A 23,530-nucleotide genomic window follows, 5' to 3' on the forward strand; every position below is an offset into this window, starting at 1 on the left:
GACAGGTCCATGTGTTTTCCTGGGTTTCTGTTTCTGTCCTGGAGGTGTGTGAATGTCCTGTGGGTCGGGATTTGTCCCAGGTGGTCTTTGGGTTTTTATATTTCCTGGCTGCTTTTAATAGTTCCCAAAAGGTCAGTTGGCCTGAGTCCACCGTGATAGTGCCAGCCCTGAGCCCACGAGGATTGGCTCTGCTGTTTTCTCGGTTTTGGAACACAGGAACATTCCACCTGGGTTCAGATCACTTGGACGTCCTGTGGAACTAGATAAAGACTGGCCCCAGATAAAAGCTCAATCTTTACCCTGCCCAATAGGAGGTCATCCCTTCCCAATTGGTTCCATTAAAAAGCCACACACTGTGTTTGCGATTGCTTTGAAGAAACTTGAATGTTGACCAAACATTGATGGAGAATTCCAGCTGATATCTTTCAGAGCATCAGGGGAGATAGTCAATATAGGATCTAGTTGCAATTATCATTAATTAGCCAGGAAACCAGCTGGACGGTGACTCCAAGGACATGTGTATCGTGTTTGTGCTGATATCTTACTTTGTTTCCAAGCTCATTCTCATTTTGGCAGTAGAAGACTTTGAACAGAAAAATGACAGATCTAAGGTTAGATGAATGGATTGCATTTATAGTAAGTGACAAGTAGCCAACACCCAAAAAATCCTGAACATATGGTAGACCACAGACTGTCGCCAAAGAGACTTCCTCTTGAGAAGCAGTGAATCCCAAAGGATTTGTTTCCTGGCTGGTGCCAGGATTTGGGACATCTGCTCCGAGCTGGAGAGGAACTTGTAATGGGATGGGGAGGATCCAGTTGTTGTGGTCCATGTAGGTACCAGTGACATAGGCAGGGCAAGGAAAGATGTTCAGCGCAGTCAGTGCGAGGAGCGAGGCACTAAATTAAGAAGCAAACTTCAAAGGTAATAATCCCTGGATTATTTCCTGAGCCACATGCAAATTAGCACAGGGAAAACAATTACAGAGATGCATGGATGGCTTACAGACTGGTGTGGGAGAAATTGTTCAGGTTTGAGGGGCAGTGCCACCTGATCATAACCCCACATTCCAGTCAACATCATTAGCGTACACTACAAACATAATTCAGCTGGCTGGATAGCTGGCTTGTGATGCAGAGCGATGCCAACAGCGCAGGTTCAACTCCCATAGCGACTGAGGTTATTCATGAAGGCACCGCCTTCTGTACTTTGCCCCTTGCCTGATGTGTGGTGATCCTTAGGTTAAATCATCACCAATCAGCTCCCCACCCCCTCAAAAGGGAAGAGCGGTCTGTGGCCATCTGGGACTATGGCAACTTTACCTTTTACTGCACACAGCGAGGGACCCAGCACCAATCCCTGCAGTACACCACTGGACACAGGCTTCCAGTCACAAAAACAACCTTCGACCATCATCCTCTGCCTCTTGTCACTAAGCCAATTTTGGAGCCAATTTGCCAAATTGCCCTGGATCCCATGGGCTGTTAGCTTCCTCACCAGTCTCCCATGAAGGAACTTGTCCAAAGCCTCACTGCACCGCCCTCATCTACACACCTGGTCACCTCCTCAAACAATTCAATCTGATTTGTTGGCCATGATCTCCCTCTGACGAAACCATGCTGATTATGCTTGATTAATCTTTGCTTCCCCAAGTGGAGATGTACAACATTGTCTTTTAAAAAGCATTTAGAGAGTTACATGGGTAAGATGGGTATGGAGGGATATGGGCCAAATGTGGGCAATTGGGATTAGCTTAGTGGTAAAAACTGGGTGGCATGGACAGAGAGCTCAGTGCGTACGGAATGGGCACTGTGCAGCAATCCAGTGACAGGGAGCGGAGCTTTCCCAGGCAGTGTAAATCGCGCTGGACATCTTCTTCCAGTCCAGGCTGGTGGCTTTGTGATAGAGAAATTAAATTTTGATGGGGTATGTTCAGATTGTATCAAATATTCATTCTGTGGAACAGATTGCAGACAGAATCTGGGTAATTGAGTGCTGTAAATGATGCTGTGAACACAGACCTTTCATAACTCCCCGCTGATATCCTACAGTGTGTTGGCCAGTTTTAAAAGCCTCAGCACTCAGTGGGCAGTTTGACTTTTCCCTCCAGTTTCTCTGGGGAAACTTTCCTCTTTCACAGACCTCTAGGTGACTGTGGAGATTTTCTCTCCCTGGTGTGGCGCAGGAGTTGATGTCTCTCTCTGGAAGACAGATCTCTGAATCTCTGTATATGCAGCCTCGATCACAGGATGCCAAGCTTCTTGTTTAAACCCACTCTGTCAGGAGGTTTGACCATGAATAAGGAAGGCGTTACCAAGATTAACCCGAGCAGTCTGCTTTATGGACGCGGTCACAGGCCTCTGGCGCAGCCTGCCTTTCCCAACAGAAACCCAGCTGTATCAGTGTCTTTGTCGGGGTCCATCAGCGATTGGGTTCAGTCTCATTGGAACTTCAATCTGCCCAGAATGAAGCCCGGTACGGCGGCTGCTTTGGCTCAATTATCTGTCACCCCTAACAAAGAACTCCAAAAAGAAAGTTTCATTTCTCATCATTTGGGCCTGAATGCGTCAGTGACAGCCTGTATTCTCTCCTTGGCTAAGCATTGAGCTTGGTGAGGACAGCTTACACACACGAGCTTTGTATTCACACGAGTATAGATGGTTAAGGGGTAATAAAATGAAGAATTTCAGAACAAAGATTGATAGAGTTTTGTTGAGTAAGGTTGTTAAGGATTGCAGAACGATGGCAGATAGACGGAGTTAAGATACAGATCAGCCATGATCCAACTGAATGGCAGAATAGGCTTGAAGAATGAATGGCCTCCTCTTGTTCCTGTGTGTCACCCTGCACTCTGTATTCAGTTGGGGGAACTGGTTTTGTGCTCAAAGGTTCCAACACTCTAAGGATTTTGGTTCCTCCTCCAAAGGAGTAAAAATGGTAAAAGGCAGAATGAACGGCTCTTTATTTAAATGCAGAGTATTCAACACAAACTGAATGAGTTAACGGCACAAATTGAGGTTAATGGGTTTGATCTTATCGCCATTACGGAGACTTGGAGATCAAAAAACTGGGAACTGAATATTCAGGGGTACATGACTTTTTGTAAGGACAGGCAGGAAGGAAAGGGTGGTGGGATAGATTTGTTCGGATGAAATGGAATAAACACGCTCGCAAGAAATTATCTTAGATTGGAAGAAGTAGAATCCACAAGGGTGGAAGAAAGTAAGACCAAGGGAAGAAGACAATGGTGGGAGTAGTCTATAGGCACCTTGGGGGCAGCATACTTTCCACGAGTGGAAGATGGCTCAAGATGAGAGATTTGATCTGTGTCCCCAGTCTGTGTTGGAACTTATGCTCATAAGCGGCCAACAGCAAAGCTGGATCCTCGCTGACGCTACTGCAGGGATGGCTTTCTCTTCTCTAAATAAGCCTCGCAGAGGTTTATGATCAGTAATTACAGTGAAATCCCAGCTGTAAACGTATGACTAGAGTTTATTTTTTCCAAAGATGATGGACAACTCCGCTTTCTCAATCAGTAAATGCCTTTTCTGCATCATTTAGTCTCCTGGAAGCACGGCCAATGGCTCTTTTGAACCCAACCTTCATTTTATGACAAAACAGCTCCAGTTCCATGAGGAAATGCATCACGGTGAGAATGATTCCTTTCCAAGGGTCATGATGGATTGAAAGGCAGGACGATTCCAGGGCTTGTTTTGTTTGTCCAAAGGCTTCCTTTTGCTGTGTGCCTCACAGTACCATCTCTGTGTTTTTTACAATGCGTGTAGAGGTTCCAATGTCCTGGACAAGATTAAAATAAACCTCCCAAACAACTTCTTTAGGGTTATTTCTGCTTCTTACAACAGTTACTTCTCCATTGCAATATTATTCACCCTGCACACTAACCGATCTCTCAACATTTCATCGATGGTGGATGCAAATTCACAATGTTCAGCCATTTACCTGAATCTCGCCATGAAACTGCTATCGCCTTCCTGGTGGCTCTTACTGTCAAACATATTTCTGCATATGATGTGGAGATGCCGGTGTTGGACTGGGGTGGGCACAGTAAGTAGTCACACAACACCAGTTTAAACTGCAACAGGTTTATTTCGTAGCACGAGCTTTCGGAGCACTGCCCCTTCATCAGGTGACTCCGAAAGCTCGTGCTGCCAAATAAACCTGTTGGACTTTCACCTGGTGTTGTGAGACTTCGTATTATTTCTGCATAGTCACTGAAGGCTTCGGATGATAATGATCGTTGACTCAATGGAAACAAATTAAAACATGCTACCGTGCAAAGGGACCTGGGGGTCCTTGTGCATGAGACGCAAAAGCCCAGTCTGCAGGTACAACAGGTGATCAAGAAGGCAAATGGGATGTTGGCCTATATTGCGAAGGGGATAGAATATAAAAGCAGGGATGTCTTGATGCACCTGTACAGGGCATTGGTGAGGCCGCAGCTGGAATACTGTGTGCAGTATTGGTCCCCTTATATGAGGAAGGATATATTGGCATTGGAGGGAGTGCAGAGAAGGTTCACCAGGTTGATACCGGAGATGAGGGGTTTGGATTATGAGGAGAGGCTGAGGAGATTGGGTTTGTACTCGTTGGAGTTTAGAAGGATGAGGGGGGATCTTATGGAGACTTATAAGATAATGCGGGGGCTGGATAGGGTGGAGGCGGAGAGATTCTTTCCACTTAGTAAGGAAGTTAAAACTAGAGGACACAGCCTCAAAATAAAGGGGGGTCGGTTTAAGACAGAGTTGAGGAGGAACTTCTTCTCCCAGAGGGTGGTGAATCTCTGGAATTCTCTGCCCACTGAGGTGGTGGAGGCTACCTCGCTGAATATGTTTAAAGCGCGGATGGATGGATTCCTGATCGGTAAGGGAATTAAGGGTTATGGGGATCAGGCGGGTAAGTGGTACTGATCCACGTCAGATCAGCCATGATCTTATTGAATGGCGGGGCAGGCTCGAGGGGCTAGATGGCCTACTCCTGCTCCTATTTCTTATGTTCTTATGTTCTTATGACTGTTCTTGTGAGTTCTTGGAACATTTTAGTGTCAGGGACATCTGGAGAAGTCAAACACAGTGTAGAGGGAGCTTTACTCTGTTTCTAATCCTGTGCTGCTCCCTCCACTCACATTGCCTGTACCTTTAAGACTTAATTAGCTGTAAAGACTCACATTCCAATCATTATTCGTCTACATTGAGTTTGTGTCTTTGTTCCCTGTTTGTGATCAGAACTCCCACCCACCTGATGAAGAAACAGCCTGTTCCGAAAGCTAGTGGCTTTTGCTACCAAATAAACCTGTTGGACTTTAACCTGGTGTTGTTAAACTTCTTACTGTGTTTACCTCAGTCCAACGCCGGCATCTCCACTTCATGAGTGTTTGATGGGGACAGTGTAGAGGGAGCTTTACTCTGTATCTAACCCCGTGCTGTACCTGTCCTGGGAGTGTTTGATGGGGGACAGTGTAGAGGGAGCTTTACTCTGTATCTAACCCCGTGCTGTACCTGTCCTGGGAGTGTTTGATGGGGACAGTGTAGAGTGAGCTTTACTCTGTATCTAACCCCGTGCTGTACCTGTCCTGGGAGTATTTGATGGGGACAGTGTGGACGGAGCTTTACTCTGTATCTAACCCCGTGCTGTACCTGTCCTGGGAGTGTTTGATGGGGACAGTGTAGAGGGAGCTTTACTCTGTATCTAACCCCGGGCTGTACCTGTCCTGGGAGTGTTTGATGGGGACAGTGTAGAGGGAGCTTTACTCTGTATCTAACCCCGTGCTGTTCCTGTCCTGGGAGTGTTTGATGGGGACAGTGTAGAGGGAGCTTTACTCTGTATCTAACCCCGTGCTGTACCTGTCCTGGGAGTGTTTGATGGGGACAGTGGAGAGGGAACTTTACTCTGTATCTAACCCCGTGCTGTACCTGTCCTGTGAGTTTTGATGGGGACAGTATAGAGGAAGCTTTGTTCTGTATCTAACCCTCTGCTGTACCTGTCCTCGAAGTGTTTGATGGAGACAGTATAGAGGGAGCTTTACTCTGTACCGAACCCCGTGCTGTACCTGTCCTGGGAGTGTTTGATGGAGACAGTGTAGGGGGAGCTTTACTCTGTATCTAACCCCATGCTGTACCTGTCCTCGGAGTGTTTGATGGAGACAGTATAGAGGGAGCTTTACTCTGTATCTTACCGTCTGCTGTACCTGTCCTGGAAGTGTTTGATGGGGACAGTGTAGAGGGAGCTTTACTCTGTATCTAGCCCCGTGCTGTACCTGCCCTCCAAGTGTTTAATGGGGACAGTGTAGAGGGAGCTTTACTCTGTACCTAACCCTGTGCTGTACCTGTCCTGGGAGTGTTTGATGGAGACAGTGTGGAGGGGGCTTGACTCTGTATATAACCCCATGCTGTACCTGTTCTGGGAGTGTTTGGTGGGGACAGTGTAGGGGGAGCTTTATTCTGTATATAACCCCATGCTGTACCTGTTCTGGGAGTGTTTGATGGGGACAGTGTAGAGGGAGCTTGACTCTGTATATAACCCCATGCTGTACCTGTCCTGGGAGTGTTTTATGGGTACAGTGAAGAGGGAGCTTTACTCTGGGAGCTTTACTCGGGGAGTTAGAAGGACAAAAAGAGGTCACGAAATGTTCTTGGCAGACAGGATTAAGGAGAATCCTAAGGCATTTTATTCATATGTGAGGAACAAAAGAGTTGTCAGGGAAAAAGTCGGACCTCTCAGGGACAAAGGAGGGGAATTATGCTTAGAACCCAAGGGAATAGGGGAGATCCTAAATGAATACTTTGCATCGGTATTCACAAAGGAGAGGGACTTGTTGACTGGGAGTGTCTCAGAGGGAGGTGTTGACCCGCTAGAGAGAATCTCCATTACAAGGGAGGAAGTGTTAGGTTTTTTAGGTAACATTAAAACTGACAAATCCCCAGGGCCTGATGGCATCTATCCTAGACTGCTCAGGTAGACAAGAGATGTAATTGCTGGGCCTCTGACGGAAATCTTTGTCTCTTCATTTGACACAGGTGAGGTCCCTGAGGATTGGAGGATAGCGAATGTGGTACCGTTATTTAAGAAGGGTAGCAGGGATAACCCGGATAATTATAGGCCAGTGAGTTTGACGTCCGTGGTAGGGAAGTTGTTGGAGAGGATTCTTCGAGACAGGATGTATGTGCATTTAGAACTGAACAATCTCATTAGTGACAGACAGCATGGTTTTGTAAGAGGGAGGTCGTGCCTTACAAATTTGGTGGAGTTTTTTGAGGAAGTGACAAAAACGGTTGACGAAGGAAGGGCCGTGGATGTCGTCTATATAGATTTCAGTAAGGCATTTGACAAAGTCCCTCATGGCAGGTTGGTTAAGAAGGTTAAGGCTCATGGGATACAAGGAGAAGTGGCTAGATGGGTAGAAAACTGGCTTGGCCACAGGAGACAGAGGGTAACAGTCGAAGGGTCTTTTTCCGGCTGGAGGTCTGTGACCAGTGGTGTTCCGCAGGGCTCTGTACTGGGACCTCTGCTATTTGTGATATATATAAATGATTTGGAAGAAGGTGTAACTGGTGTTATCAGCAAGTTTGCGGATGACACGAAGATGGCTGGACTTGCGGATAGCGATGAACATTGTCGGACAATACAGCAGGATATCGATAGGCTGGAAAATTGGGCAGAGAAATGGCAGTGGAATTTAATCCAGATAAATGTGAAGTGATGCATTTTGGAAGAACTAATGTAGGGAGGAGTTATACAATAAATGGCAGAGCCATCAAGAGTATAGAAACACAGAGGGACCTAGGTGTGCAAGTCCACAAATCCTTGAAGGTGGCAGCACAGGTGGAGAAGGTGGTGAAGAAGGCATATGGCATGCTTGCCTTTATAGGACGGGGTATAGAGTATAAAAGCTGGAGTCTGATGATGCAGCTATATAGAACGCTGGTTCGGCCACATTTGGAGTACTGCGTCCGGTTCTGGTCGCCACACTACCAGAAGGACGTGGAGGCTTTAGAGAGAGTGCAGAGAAGGTTTACCAGGATGTTGCCTGGTGTGGAGGGTCTTAGCTATGAGGAGAGATTGGGTAAACTGGGCTTGTTCTCCCTGGAAAGACGGAGAATGAGGGGAGACCTAATAGAGGTGTACAAAATTATGAAAGGTATAGATAGGGTGAACAGTGGGAAGCTTTTTCCCAGGTCGGAGGTGACGATCACGAGGGGTCACGGGCTCAAGGTGAGAGGGGCGAGGTATAACTCAGATATCAGAGGGACGTTTTTTACACAGAGGGTGGTGGGGGCCTGGAATGCGCTGCCAAGTAGGGTGGTGGAGGCAGACACGCTGGCATCGTTTAAGATTTACCTGGATAGTCACATGAGCAGCCTGGGAATGGAGGGATACAAACGATTGGTCTAGTTGGACCAATGAGCGGCACAGGCTTGGAGGGCCGAAGGGCCTGTTTCCTGTGCTGTACTATTCTTTGTTCTGTATTTCCCTGTGCTGTACCTGTCCTGGGAGTGTTTGATGGGGACAGTGTAGAGGGAGCTTTACTCTGTATCTAACCCCGTGCTGTACCTGTCCTGGGAGTGTTTGATGGGGACAGTGTAGAGGGAGCTTTACTCTGTATCTAACCCCGTGCTGTACCTGTCCTGGGAGTGTTTGATGGGGACAGTGTAGAGGGAGCTTTACTCTGTATCTAACCCCGTGCTGTACCTGTCCTGGGAGTGTTTGATGGGGTCAGTGTAGAGGGAGCTTTACTCTGTATCTAACCCCGTGCTGTACCTGTCCTGGGAGTGTTTGATGGGGACAGTGCAGAGGGAACTTTACTCTCTGTTTTCCTGTTGATAGTTGATCTGGACATGTCTGTGGGAGCGTTACTTTGTTGTCTGACTTGTTCTCTAAGGTATTGGAAAAACTGCTGTACTGAACAGTCATTTCTTCATCTTGATAAGCACAAAGAGATCAGTGAGTAGCTGGAAAACCACACTGACCGGAGCCACATTTACTTTGTCCATTTGTGATGTTGTCTGAGCTGTTTGAGTGAGTGTCTCATTAGCTGGGAGTTGCGTGTATGTATTGATTAGTCATTGCAAGGAGGTTCAGGGCTGTGTGTGAGCATTGTTTTTTCTCACAGGGCTGTCTACTTTTTCTCTTTCTAGACGTGCCCTCTACAAAGGAGCCTGACTCCAAAGGGAAGACCTTCACAGTCAGCAGCACGCTGGGACTTCAGGTGGACCGCAATGACGATGGGGTGATTGTCAGCTGTACAGTGGACCATGAGTCTCTCAGATCCGCGCCACAAGTGGCCAAGCAAGTTCTCGACATTCAATGTAAGCACCGGGACCTTTTGCCACACTCGCTGCATAGCAACCCCACAGCTCACACTTCACACTCAATTGGTACATTTCATATCTCATTTCTAGGGCAATAGAACTGGAAAGCAGGCAGGTATAGGAGCTTAGCTGTGTCCTGTGCACCGTTCTACACTGCCTGGAATGACAAACATAGCGAGGTATGGCAAAGCTGCAAAAAAGATTCATGATGAGGTTCTAGAATGGAGAGATTGTCACTCTGAGTGACACTGAGCAACCTGGGGTCCTTTCCTCTCTCTCTGAGTGACACTGAGCAACCTGGGGTCCTTTCCTCTCTCTCTGAGTGACACTGAGCAACCTGGGGTCCTTTCCTCTCTCTCTGAGTGACACTGAGCAACCTGGGGTCCTTTCCTCTCTCTGAGTGACACTGAGCAACCTGGGGTCCTTTCCTCTCTCAGTGACACTGAGCAACCTGGGGTCCTTTCCTCTCTCTCTGAGTGACACTGAGCAACCTGGGGTCCTTTCCTCTCTCAGTGGGTGACCCACTCGGGTATTTAAAATGATAAAGGGGCTTGAGGAGGTAGACAGGGAAAAGGTATTGCTGAAAAGAGACACATTCTATTGAAGCTTTCTGTCTTGCACTCATCAGGACAGACACAAGAATGCCAAATTTCAAAGATAACAAGTTATTCTTCAGGAGAGACAGGTGTTGATTGGTAATTGGCAGATCCACTCTGGCTGCTATGGATAATTCACCAGGGAATTATTATCCGCATGCTTTTGGAAAAATGATGCAATTCCCAGACATCCTCCAGCCTGTACAGGACAGGTCCCAGTATGAATATGTGGAGCTTCCAACAAGTATAATGTGCCACATTGTGAACCCAACTGGAAACTGGCTCTTAGTCTAATTGTTCAACAGGTATTCTCCGATCAGGCAATCACGTCTCACTTTGGACATTATGTTCTGAGTTTTAAAGTGCAGAGAGGTGGAGTGTGCTCAGTACGCTGCTCATTACAAACAGTAGAAGAACAGGCGTTTATATGTGACCCATCTGTCAATAAAACCAGTCAGACACACCGTCACCCTTCTGTAACTCACTCTAAAATATTCTGTACCCTTTACCTCACCTTATCCGCCCGTACCCTCTCTGTCCTCCTGTACCCCTCCCTATCCCCCTGTTCCCTCCCTATCCCCCTGTACCCTCCCTACCACCCTGTACCCTCACTACCGCCCCGTACCCTCACTACCACCCTGTACCCTCCCAATCCCCCTGTACCCTCCCTATCCCCCTGTACCCCTCCCTATCTCCCTGTACCCCTCCCTATATCCCTGTACCCTCCCTATCCCCCTGTAACCCTCCCTATCTCCCTGTACCCTCCCTATCCCCCTGTACCCTCCCTAACCCCCTGTACCCCTCCCTATCCCCCTGTACCCCTCCCTAACACCCTGTACCCTCCCTATCCCCCTGTACCCTCCCTATCCCCCTGTACCCTCCCTATCCCCCTGTACCCCTCCCTAACACCCTGTACCCTCCCTATCCCCCTGTACCCTCCCTAACCCCCTGTACCCTCCCTATCCCCCTGTACCCTCCCTATCCCCCTGTACCCCTCCCTAACTCCCTGTACCCCTCCCTATCCCCCTGTAGCCTCCCTATCCCCCTGTACCCCTCCCTAACTCCCTGTACCCTCCCTATCCCCCTGTACCCTCCCTAACCCCCTGTACCCTCCCTATCCCCCTGTACCCTCCCTATCTCCCTGTGCCCTCCCTACCGCCCTGTACCCTCCCTAACTCCCTGTACCTCTCCCGATCCCCTTGCACCCTCCCTATCCCCCTGTACCCTCCCAATCCCCCTGTACCCTCCCAATTCCCCTGTACCCTCCCAATTCCCCTGTACCCTCCCTATCCCCCTGTACCCCTCCCTATCCCCCTGCACCCTCCCTATCCCCCAGCACCCTCCCTATCCCCCTGTGCCCTCCCAATCCCCCTGCACCTTCCCTATCCCCCTGTACCCTCCCAATCCCCCTGTACACTTCCTATCCCCCTGTACCCTCCCAATCCCCCTGTACCCTCCCTATCCCCCTGTACCCTCCCAATCCCCCTGTACCCTCCCAATTCCCCTGTACCCTCCCTATCCCCCTGTACCCCTCCCTATCCCCCTGCACCCTCCCTATCCCCCAGCACCCTCCCTATCCCCCTGTGCCCTCCCAATCCCCCTGCACCTTCCCTATCCCCCTGTACCCTCCCAATCCCCCTGTACACTTCCTATCCCCCTGTACCCTCCCTATCCCCCTGTACCCTCCCTATCCCCCTGTACCCTCCCAATCCCCCTGCACCCTCCCTATCCCCCTGTACCCTCCCAATCCCCCTGTACCCGCCCTATCCCCCTGTACCCCTCCCTATCCCCCTGCACCCTCCCTATCCCCCTGCACCCTCCCTATCCCCCTGCACCCTCCCTATCCCCCTGTACCCTCCCAATCCCCCTGTACCCTCCCAATCCCCCTGTACCCTCCCAATCCCCCTGTACCCTCCCAATCCCCCTGTACCCTCCCTATCCCCCTGTACCCCTCCCTATCCCCCTGCACCCTCCCTATCTCCCTGTACCCTCCCTACCGCCCTGTACCCCTCCCTATCCCCCTGTACCTCTCCCGATCCCCTTGCACCCTCCCTATCCCCCGTACCCTCCCAATCCCCCTGTACCCTCCCTATCCCCCTGTACCCCTCCCTATCACCCTGTACCCTCCCTATCCCCCTGTACCCTCCCAATCCCCCTGTACCTTCCCTATCCCCTGTACCCTCCCTAACTCCCTGTACAACTCCTGATCCCCCTGTAACCTCCCTATCCCCTGTTCACCTCCCTACCGCCCTGTACCCCTCCCTATCCCCCTGTAGCCTCCCTGTCCCCCTGTACCCCTCCCTATCCCCATGTACGCTCCCTAACCCCCTGTACCCTCCCTATCCCCATGTACCCTCCCTAACCCCCTGTACCCTCCCTATCCCCATGTACCCTCCCTAACCCCCTGTACCCTCCCTATCCCCCTGTACCCCTCCCTATCCCCCAGTACCCCTCCCTATATCCCTGTACCCTCCCTATCCCCCTGTACCCTCCCTATTCTCCTGTAACCCTCCCTATCTCCCTGTACCCTCCCTATCCCCCTGTACCCTCCCTATCCTCATGTACCCCTCCCTATCTCCCTTTTCCCCCCCTATTCCCCTGTACCCCTCCCTATCTCCCTGTACCCTCCCTATCCCCCTGTACCCTCCCTATCCCCCTGTACCCCTCCCTATCTCCCTGTACCCTCCCTATTCCCCTGTACCCTCCCTATCCCCCTGTACCCCTCCCTATCCCCCTGTACCCTCCCTATTCTCCTGTAACCCTCCCTATCTCCCTGTACCCTCCCTATCCCCCGTTCCCTCCCTATTCTCCTGTAACCCTCCCTATCCCCCTGTACCCTCCCTATCCCCCTGTACCCTCCCTATCCCCCTCTACCCTCCCTATCCCCCTGTACCCTCCTTATCTCCCTGTACCCTCCCTATCCCCCTGTTCCCTCCCTATTCTCCTGTAACCTTGCTCCTACAAACCTCTCTTCACTGGTCCTTCACTGCTCTGCGCTCCGAGAAGGCACTCGAACCCTCCTGTAGCCCTCTCTCCCTTTCCCCTTGCGGAGTTCTCTGTGTATTTCTGCAGTCTGTCCAGTAGCAGGAGATGCTGGTTTGCCTCAGTTACAGGTTCTGTCTAATTGCCGGGTTTCAGGGTGAGTGATGAAGGTGTCTGCCCGCTTCACCCTCACTGTCTCCACCTCCTGTTCCTATTCCTGACCCTGAGACAACCTTGTCCTGTTTATATAAAGGTCCAATCACTTCAGCTTGTTAACTGTACAATCACTTTCTCTCCAATTACGCCGGTATTGATTTGTGGTCCAGATTTCACAGCTTTATAATCCATACCACGTTTATTTCTCATTATTCTGTATTTATTCCATTCCGCGAGCCACTCTCCCAGTTTCAATTCTTCCTGTTGCTTTGTGAATTCTGCTGTTGCGTCCCAAAGCTTTGATCAAATTACATCGATACAACACAGTGTAAAACAGCAAATATCCTCTTCAAACACTTCCAAATTCTCCTTTCAGTTTCTGTCAACCTTTCCTGAAATGCTGACTCTCACTGGGGTACGGGTCCCAATACACTGACTCTCACTGGGGTACGGGTTCCACACACACTGATTCTCACTGGGGTACGGGTTCCACACACACTGTCTCTCACTGGGGTACGGGTCCCACACACACTGACTCTCACTGGGGTACGGGTTCCACACACACTGACTCTCACTGGGGTACGGGTTCCACACACACTGACTCTCACTGGGGTACGGGTCCCACACACACTGACTCTCACTGGGGTACAGGTCCCACACACACTGACTCTCACTGGGGTACGGGTCCCACACACACTGACTCTCACTGGGGTACGGGTTCCACACACACTGACTCTCACTGGGATACTGGTCCCACACACACTGACTCTCACTGGGGTACGGGTCGCCCACACACTGACTCTCACTGGGGTACGGGTCCCACACACACTGACTCTCACTGGGGTACGGGTCCCACACACACTGACTCTCACTGGGGTACGGGTCCCACACACACTGACTCTCACTGGGGTACGGGTCCCACACACACTGACTCGCACTGGGGTACGGTCCCACACACACTGACTCTCACTGGGGTACGGGTCCCACACACACTGACTCTCACTGGGGTACGGGTCCCACACACACTGACTCTCACTGGGGTACGGGTCCCACACACACTGACTCTCACTGGGGTATGGGTCCCACACACACTGACTCTCACTGGGGTACAGGCCCCACACACACTGACTCTCACTGGGGTATGGGTCCCATACACACTGACTCTCACTGGGGTACAGGTTCCACACACACTGACTCTCACTGGGGTACGGGTTCCACACACACTGACTCTCACTGGGGTACGGGTTCCACACACACTGACTCTCACTGGGGAACGGATCCCACACACACTGACTCACACTGGGGTACGTGTCCCGCACGCACTGACTCTCACTGGGGTACGGGTCCCCCACGCACTGACTCTCACTGGGGTACGGGTTCCACACACACTGACTCTCACTGGGGTACGGGTCCCACACACACTGACTCTTACTGGGGTACAGATCCCACACACACTGACTCTCACTGGGGTACGGGTCCCACACTCACTGACTCTCACTGGGGTACGGGTCCCACACACACTGACTCTCACTGGGGTATGGGTCCCACACACACAGGCTCGCACTGGGGTACAGGTCCCACACACACTGACTCTCGCTGGGGTATGGATTCCACACACACTGACTCTCACTGGGGTACGGGTCCCACACACACTGACTCTCACTGGGGTACAGGTCCCACACACACTGACTCTCGCTGGGGTATGGGTTCCACACGCACTGACTCTCACTGGGGTACGGGTCCCACACACACTGACTCTCACTGGGGTACAGTTCCCACACACACTGACTCTCACTGGGGTACGGGTCCCACACACACTGACTCTCACTGGGGTACAGGCCCCACACACACTGACTCTCGCTGGGGTATGGGTTCCACACACACTAACTCTCACTGGGGTACGGGTCCCGCACACACTGATTCTTACTGAGGTAAAAATCCCACACACACTGACTCTCACTTGGGTACGGTTCCCACACACACTGGCTCTCACTGGGGTACGGGTTCCACACACACTGACTCTCACTGGGGTACGGGTCCCACACACACTGACTCTCACTGGGGTACGGGTCCCACACACACTGACTCTTACTGGGGTACAGATCCCACACACACTGACTCTCACTGGGGTACGGGTCCCACACTCACTGACTCTCACTGGGGTACGGGTCCCACACACACTGACTCTCACTGGGGTACGGGTCCCACACACACTGACTCTCACTGGGGTACGGGTTCCACACACACTGACTCTCACTTGGGTACAGGTCCCACACACACTGACTCTCACTCGGGTACGGGTTCCACAACCACTGACTTCTCACTGGGGTTTGGGTCCCACACACACTGACTCTCACTGGGGTACGGGTCTCACACACACTGGCTCTCGCTGGGGTACAGGTCCCACACACACTGACTCTCACTGGGGTACGGGTCCCACACACACTGACTCTCACTGGGGTACGGGTCCCACACACACTGACTCTCACTGGGGTACGGGTCCCACACACACTGACTCTCACTGGGGTACGGGTCCCACACACACTGACTCTCACTGGGGTACGGGTTCCACACACACTGACTCTCACTGGGGTACGGGTCCCACACACACTGACTCTCACTGGGGTACGGGTTCCACACACACTGACTCTCACTGGGGTACGGGTCCCACACACACTGACTCTCACTGGGGTACGGGTCCCACACACACTGACTCGCACTGGGGTACGGTCCCACACACACTGACTCTCACTGGGGTACGGGTCCCACACACACTGACTCTCACTGGGGTACGGGTCCCACACACACTGACTCTCACTGGGGTACGGGTCCCACACACACTGACTCTCACTGGGGTATGGGTCCCACACACACTGACTCTCACTGGGGTACAGGCCCCACACACACTGACTCTCACTGGGGTATGGGTCCCATACACACTGACTCTCACTGGGGTACAGGTTCCACACACACTGACTCTCACTGGGGTACGGGTTCCACACACACTGACTCTCACTGGGGTACGGGTTCCACACACACTGACTCTCACTGGGGAACGGATCCCACACACACTGACTCACACTGGGGTACGTGTCCCGCACGCACTGACTCTCACTGGGGTACGGGTCCCCCACGCACTGACTCTCACTGGGGTACGGGTTCCACACACACTGACTCTCACTGGGGTACGGGTCCCACACACACTGACTCTTACTGGGGTACAGATCCCACACACACTGACTCTCACTGGGGTACGGGTCCCACACTCACTGACTCTCACTGGGGTACGGGTCCCACACACACTGACTCTCACTGGGGTATGGGTCCCACACACACAGGCTCGCACTGGGGTACAGGTCCCACACACACTGACTCTCGCTGGGGTATGGATTCCACACACACTGACTCTCACTGGGGTACGGGTCCCACACACACTGACTCTCACTGGGGTACAGGTCCCACACACACTGACTCTCGCTGGGGTATGGGTTCCACACGCACTGACTCTCACTGGGGTACGGGTCCCACACACACTGACTCTCACTGGGGTACAGTTCCCACACACACTGACTCTCACTGGGGTACGGGTCCCACACACACTGACTCTCACTGGGGTACAGGCCCCACACACACTGACTCTCGCTGGGGTATGGGTTCCACACACACTAACTCTCACTGGGGTACGGGTCCCGCACACACTGATTCTTACTGAGGTAAAAATCCCACACACACTGACTCTCACTTGGGTACGGTTCCCACACACACTGGCTCTCACTGGGGTACGGGTTCCACACACACTGACTCTCACTGGGGTACGGGTCCCACACACACTGACTCTCACTGGGGTACGGGTCCCACACACACTGACTCTTACTGGGGTACAGATCCCACACACACTGACTCTCACTGGGGTACGGGTCCCACACTCACTGACTCTCACTGGGGTACGGGTCCCACACACACTGACTCTCACTGGGGTACGGGTCCCACACACACTGACTCTCACTGGGGTACGGGTTCCACACACACTGACTCTCACTTGGGTACAGGTCCCACACACACTGACTCTCACTCGGGTACGGGTTCCACAACCACTGACTCTCACTGGGGTTTGGGTCCCACACACACTGACTCTCACTGGGGTACGGGTCTCACACACACTGGCTCTCGCTGGGGTACAGGTCCCACACACACTGACTCTCACTGGGGTACGGGTCCCACACACACTGACTCTCACTGGGGTACGGGTCCCACACACACTGACTCTCACTGGGGTACGGGTCCCACACACACTGACTCTCACTGGGGTACGGGTCCCACACACACTGACTCTCACTGGGGTACGGGTTCCACACACACTGACTCTCACTGGGGTACGGGTCCCACACACACTGACTCTCACTGGGGTACGGGTTCCACACACACTGACTCTCACTGGGGTACGGGTCCCACACACACTGACTCTCACTGGGGTATGGGTCCCACACACACTGACTCTCACTGGGGCACGGGTTCCACACACACTGACTCTCACTGGGGTACGGGTCCCACACACACTGACTCTCACTGGGGTACGGGTTCCACACACACTGACTCTCACTGGGGTACGGTTCCCACACACACTGACTCTCACTGGGGTACGGGTCCCACACACACTGACTCTCACTGGGGTACGGGTCCCACACACACTGACTCTCACTGGGGTACGGGTTCCACACACACACTGACTCTCACTGGGGTACGGGTCTCACACACACTGACTCTCACTGGGGTACGGGTTCCACACACACACTGACTCTCACTGGGGTACGGGTCTCACACTCACTGACTCTCACTGGGGTATGGGTCCCACACACACTGACTCTCACTGGGGTACGGGTCCCACACACACTGACTCTCACTGGGGTAGGGGTCCCACACACACTGATTCTCACTGGGGTACGGGTTCCACACACACTGATTCTCACTGGGGTAGGGGTCCCACACATACTGATTCTCACTGGGGTACGGGTTCCACACACACTGACTCTCACTGGGGTAGGGGTCCCACACACACTGACTCTCACTGGGGTACAGGTCCCACACACACTGACTCTCACTGGGGTACAGGTCCCACACACACTGACTCTCACTGGGGTACAGGTCCCACACACACTGACTCTCACTGGGGTACAGGTGCCACACACACTGACTCTCACTGGGGTAGGGGTCCCACACACACTGACTCTCACTGGGGTACGGGTTCCACACACACTGACTCTCACTTTATCATTTTATTTTTGGGCCAGACGGGAATGAGCAGTTGTTGCCATTTGCCCAGTCACACTTTGAATGTTTGCCCTTACCCGTACCCCAGTGATAGCCAGGTCGCCTCTCCACCATCATTTCTTTAAGTAACATTTTCCAATCCATCAAATCCAACTTGCAATTGATATCATCTTGTTGCCTTTATTGAAATTCAGGGCCTTGGTCTCAGAATCAAGTGCGTCACCCTCCATCTTGATGAAGAATTCTATTATGCTGTGGCCACTCACCCTCAAGGGGATGAACAGAGTGCCAATGATTCCTTTCTGGTTACACATACCCAGTCTAGAATGGCCTGCTCTCTAGTTGGTTCCTCAATGTATTTCTCCAGAAAACCATCCTGTCCACACTGCAGGAATTCCTCCTCAACAGTATTGTGACTAATTTGATTTGTTCAATCTCGCTGAGTGGCACGGTGACACAGTGGTTAGCACTGCTGCCTCATTGTGCCAGGGACCCGGGTTCGATTCCCGGCTTGGGTCACTGTCTGTGTGGAGTTTGCACATTCTCCCCGTGTCTGCGTGGGTTTCCTCTGGGTGCTCCGGTTTCCCCCCACAGTCCAAAGATGCACGGGTTAGGTGGATAGGCCATGATAAATTGCCCCTTATTGTCCCAAAGTGTGTCGATTAGGGGAATAGCAGGGTAAATACATGGGGTTGCGGGCATGGGTAAGGAAAAAGAAATGTGGGTCAGTGTAGATTTGATGGGCTGAATGGCCTCCTTCTGCATTGCAGGGATTCTATGACTCTATATGCATAATTAGAGATGTTCCTTTATCACATGCATCTCCCATTTCCTGTTTAAAGCCATTCCCAACATCACCACTACAGTCTGGGAGTCTGGGTCCGGATGGAATGCATCCCAGGGTACTGAAAGAATTGTCAGAGGTAATAGCGGATGCGTTAGTGATTATTTATCAAAATTCGTTGGATTCTGGGGTAGTGCCGGTGGATTGGAAAACGGCTAATGTTACACCGCTGTTTAAAAAAGGAAATAGACAAAAGGCGGGTAACTACAGGCCGGTTAGCTTAACATCTGTAGTTGGGAAAATGCCGGAATCCATCATTAAAGAAGAAATAGCAGGCCATCTGGATAAGAATGGTTCGATTAAGCAGATGCAGCATGGATTCATGAGGGGAAAGTCATGCTTGACGTACTTGTTGGATTTTTATGAAGATGTGACTAGTGCGGTTGATGGAGGGGGACCGGTGGATGCGGTGTTTTTGGATTTCCAAAAGGCGTTTGATAAGGTGCCTCACAAAAGGTTGCTGAAGAAGATTGGGTCACACGGAGTTGGGGGTAGTGTGTTAAAGTGGATTGGGGATTGGCTATCCAACAGGAAGCAGAGAGTCGGAATAAATGGGTGCTTTTCTGGTTGGCAGATGGTAACTAGTGGCGTGCCGCAGGGATCGGTACTGGTGCCTCAACTATTTACCATTTATATAGACGATCTGGAGGAGGGGACTGAGTGTAGGGTAACAAAGTTTGCAGACGACACAAAGATAAGTGGGAAAGTGAATCGTGTGGAGGGCGTAGAAGGTCTGCAGAGAGATTTGGACAGGCTGAGTGAGTGGGCGAGAATCTGGCAGATGGAGTATAACGTTAACAAATTCGAGGTTATTCACTTTGGAAGAAATAATAGCAAATTGGATTATTATCTAAATGGAAAGAAATTACAACATGCTGCTGTGCAAAGGGACCTGGGGGTCCTTGTGCATGAGACGCAAAAACCCAGTCTGCAGGTGCAACAGGTGATCAAGAAGGCAAATGGGATGTTGGCCTATATCGCAAGGGGGATAGAATATAAAAGCAGAGATGTCTTGCTGCATCTGTACAGGGCATTGGTGAGGCCGCAGCTGGAATACTATGTGCAGTATTGGTCCCCTTATTTGCGGAAGGATATATTAGCCTTGGAGGGAGTGCAGAGAAGGTTCACCAGGTTGATATCAGAGATGAGGGGTGTTGATTATGAGGAGAGACTGAGCAGATTGGGTTTGTACTCGTTGGAATTTAGAAGGCTGAGGGGGGGATCTTATAGAGACCTATAAGATAATGAAGGGGCTGGATAGGGTAGAGGGGGAGAGATTCCACTTAGAAAGGAAACTAGAACTAGAGGGCACAGCCTCAAAATAAAGGGGGGTCGGTTTAGGACAGAGTTGAGGAGGAACTTCTTCTCTCAGAGGGTGGTGAATCTCTGGAATTCTCTGCCCACTGAAGTGGTGGAGGCTACCTCGTTGAATATGTTTAAATCACGGATAGATGGATTCCTGATCGGTAAGGGAATTCGGGGTTATGGGGATCAGGCAGGTAAGTGGAACTGATCCACGTCAGATCAGCCATGATCTTATTGAATGGCGGGGCAGGCTCGAGGGGCTAGATGGCCTACTCCTGCTCCTATTTCTTATGTTCTTATGTTCTTATATACAGCACCCACTAATGTTATTTTGCCCCTTGTTGTTTCTCAGTTCTACCCACATAGATTCCACATTGTTGGAGCTAATATCCTTCTTCTTAATTTCCTCTTTAACCAGCAATGCAACTCCACTGCCCTTCCCTTTCTGTCTGTGCTTCCTAAATACTCAATACCCCTCGATGTCCAGTTCCTGTCCATCGTCACCCTGCAGCCATGTCTCCGTAATCTGACTGTATCAAACCCGTTTACTGCTCAATTAATTCATCCACTTTATTGCGAATGCTTCACACATTAAGGCACAAAGCCTTTAGGCTCATCTTTGTAACATTATTGGTTCCGTTCCCACTATTTTTCACTGTGGCCCTGTTTGAATCTGGTCCTTGGTTTCTCTGTCTATCATTTTTCTTATTCCCCTTACTGTCCTTTATTCTTGTCCTTGATTCCCGCTCCTCTGACTCCTTGCATTGGTTCCCAGCTCCCTGCCATTCTAGTTTAAACCCTCCCCAATCGCTCTCACAAATATCCCCCCAGGACCCGCCCAGTTTGTACAGGTCCCACCTCCCCCAGAACCGGTGCCAATGCCCCAGGAATCTGAAACCCTCCCCCTCACACCATCTCTTCATCCAAAATATCCTGCTGTTTCTACTCTGACTAGTGCGTGGCACCGGTTGTAATCCTGAGATCAATACCTTTAAGGTCTGACTTTTCAACTTACTTCCTAGCTCCCTATATTCAGCTTTTAAGGCCACATCCCTCTTCTCACCGATAGCGTTTGTAGCGATGTACACCATGGCTACTGGCTGTTCACCCTCCCTCCCCCAGAATGCCCTGTAACTGCACCAGGGAAGCAACATACTATCCCAGAGTCTATTTTGCAGCCACAGAAACGCCTATCCATGGGGAGGGATGTGGGGATTGAGGAGGTTACAGAGATAGGGAGGGTTTGAAAATAATGAGAACTTTAAACAAAAGCAAAATATAGAGGTTGCAAAAAATCTGAAATAAAAACAGGAAATGCTGGATAGACTCAGCAGGTCTGGCAGGGTCTGTGGAGAGAGACAGAGTTAACGCTTCAGGTGTATATATTGTCTGGTAATTTTCAAATCAGGGCAATTAGGAATGGCAATAAATACTTGTATCGGCAGTGAGCCCACACGCTGGGAATGAATTAACAAAATCTTCTTACCTCCGCCCTTCCCCTCTCTCAAATTCTCAGCACAATTGTTAGTCACAGACGCTGATCACTCTGCTCCCTTCTGTCACCCTGCAGCTCTGAGGCTGTTTTGCATTCTCAATTCTCATCATCCTTTGTTTTGCATTTATGTTTCTCTTCCTGGACCAGACAGTTTTCACAAATTCTATTTTGTCCCTTAACCACTGCTCATAGTTCCTCACTCTCTCTTGCATTGAAAATGTAACATATTCCACTCACAGATCAATAAAGTTTTCTCCTCCCATCCTTTGGTGGAACAACCCAGTTTCCTTGTGTCATTCACCTGGGCCAGGTGGGTAGGAAGGGGCTGAGATAAGTAAGGCCAGGAAGGCGGATGCCAGTCACACAATGTTCTCAACGGTTCTCTCTCACACACTTAACGTGCCTGGCCCGTGACTGAAGGCTTTTGGAGAACTTCCAAAGGGAAATACATAATATCACCCTCATTAAAAGCTAGCCCATCATTAACCCATGAACCATAGAGCAGAGAACGGAGTGAAAGGGGAAACAACAGCTCCTGTGCTGAAATTCTGTGATTCAGGAGAAAGCTTCCCCCAGGATACGTATTAGATAGATTCTGCAATCTGCAAAGCATTTGAAATATGAGTTGAGAATAATTAAATCCATCATTGAGTTCATATTTCTGTACAACAACCAGTTAATGGTAATTATATCTATCATTGAGTTAATACTAATTATATTCATCAAAGAATTGAGAATTAAATCCAGCAATAATTGGGTAGCAATTCGATCTGTCACTGAGCTGGTGACAATTATATCCATCAGGTTAGCTAATATCCAGCAATAAGTTAGTTTAATTATCTCAATTTTTGAGATAATGATAATTTCCTCCATCACGGAGGGATTGGTGAAGATCTCTACCCTTGAGTTGCATGCAAGGCCTCCCAGTCTCTTGTCTTTCTGGTTACTGTTTGAAGAACAATCTAACTTGTGCCATTCACCAGCTCTTTCCTCAGAGTCCTCCACTCTTTTCCTTTTAAGTATTTATCCAATTCCCTTTCCAGAGCTTTTACTGAGCATGCTAACAATAGTTTTCCAGAGATCACAACAATTCACTGAATGAATAACCTCTCTTTTCCTTCTTTCTGGAACTTCCCCACTTACCGTCAGTCTGTATCCTCGGGTTACCCTGGAAACACTTTCACGCTGTCAGGTAAACAGGGAAGCCAATCAAACCCCAACATTTACAGGCTGTTAATGTCATGTGTTCATTCGGACAGAGCCCTCTAAATTCCCTCCTGTGTTCCTGCTCAGAACCTATCATCACCCTGATTCAGCCAAGTTAATGTCCTCCAACCTTTGTTTTATAAAGAGAAGCCATTTGATATTCTGCAGCTTTATCAACAGCCTGCAATTTTTATAAAGGTTTTTGTATCTGAACCTTTAAGGTTCTCAGTTCCTTTAATGATTAACTATTAGGCTGCAGTTACCTGGCCCCGACAACAGTAAGCTTCACCTCAGGCAGGACGGGAACATAGAAACATAGAAGATAGGAGCAGGAGGAGGCCATTCGGCCCT

General features: G+C 50.5%; 1 protein-coding gene across 1 annotated transcript in view; it reads left to right on the forward strand.

Annotated features, from left to right (window-relative positions):
• LOC144506235 (cell adhesion molecule 2-like) overlaps positions 1-23,530 on the forward strand; it is a 394,417-nt gene that overhangs the window by 298,745 nt on the left and 72,142 nt on the right. The window contains exon 6 of the mRNA XM_078232093.1: positions 9,154-9,324. Within this exon, the coding sequence (XP_078088219.1) occupies positions 9,154-9,324 (171 nt within the window). The remainder of the gene's footprint in view (positions 1-9,153; positions 9,325-23,530) is intronic.

This window comes from Mustelus asterias, chromosome 17 (genome assembly GCF_964213995.1).
Source record: "Mustelus asterias chromosome 17, sMusAst1.hap1.1, whole genome shotgun sequence".
NCBI lineage: Eukaryota > Metazoa > Chordata > Chondrichthyes > Carcharhiniformes > Triakidae > Mustelus > Mustelus asterias.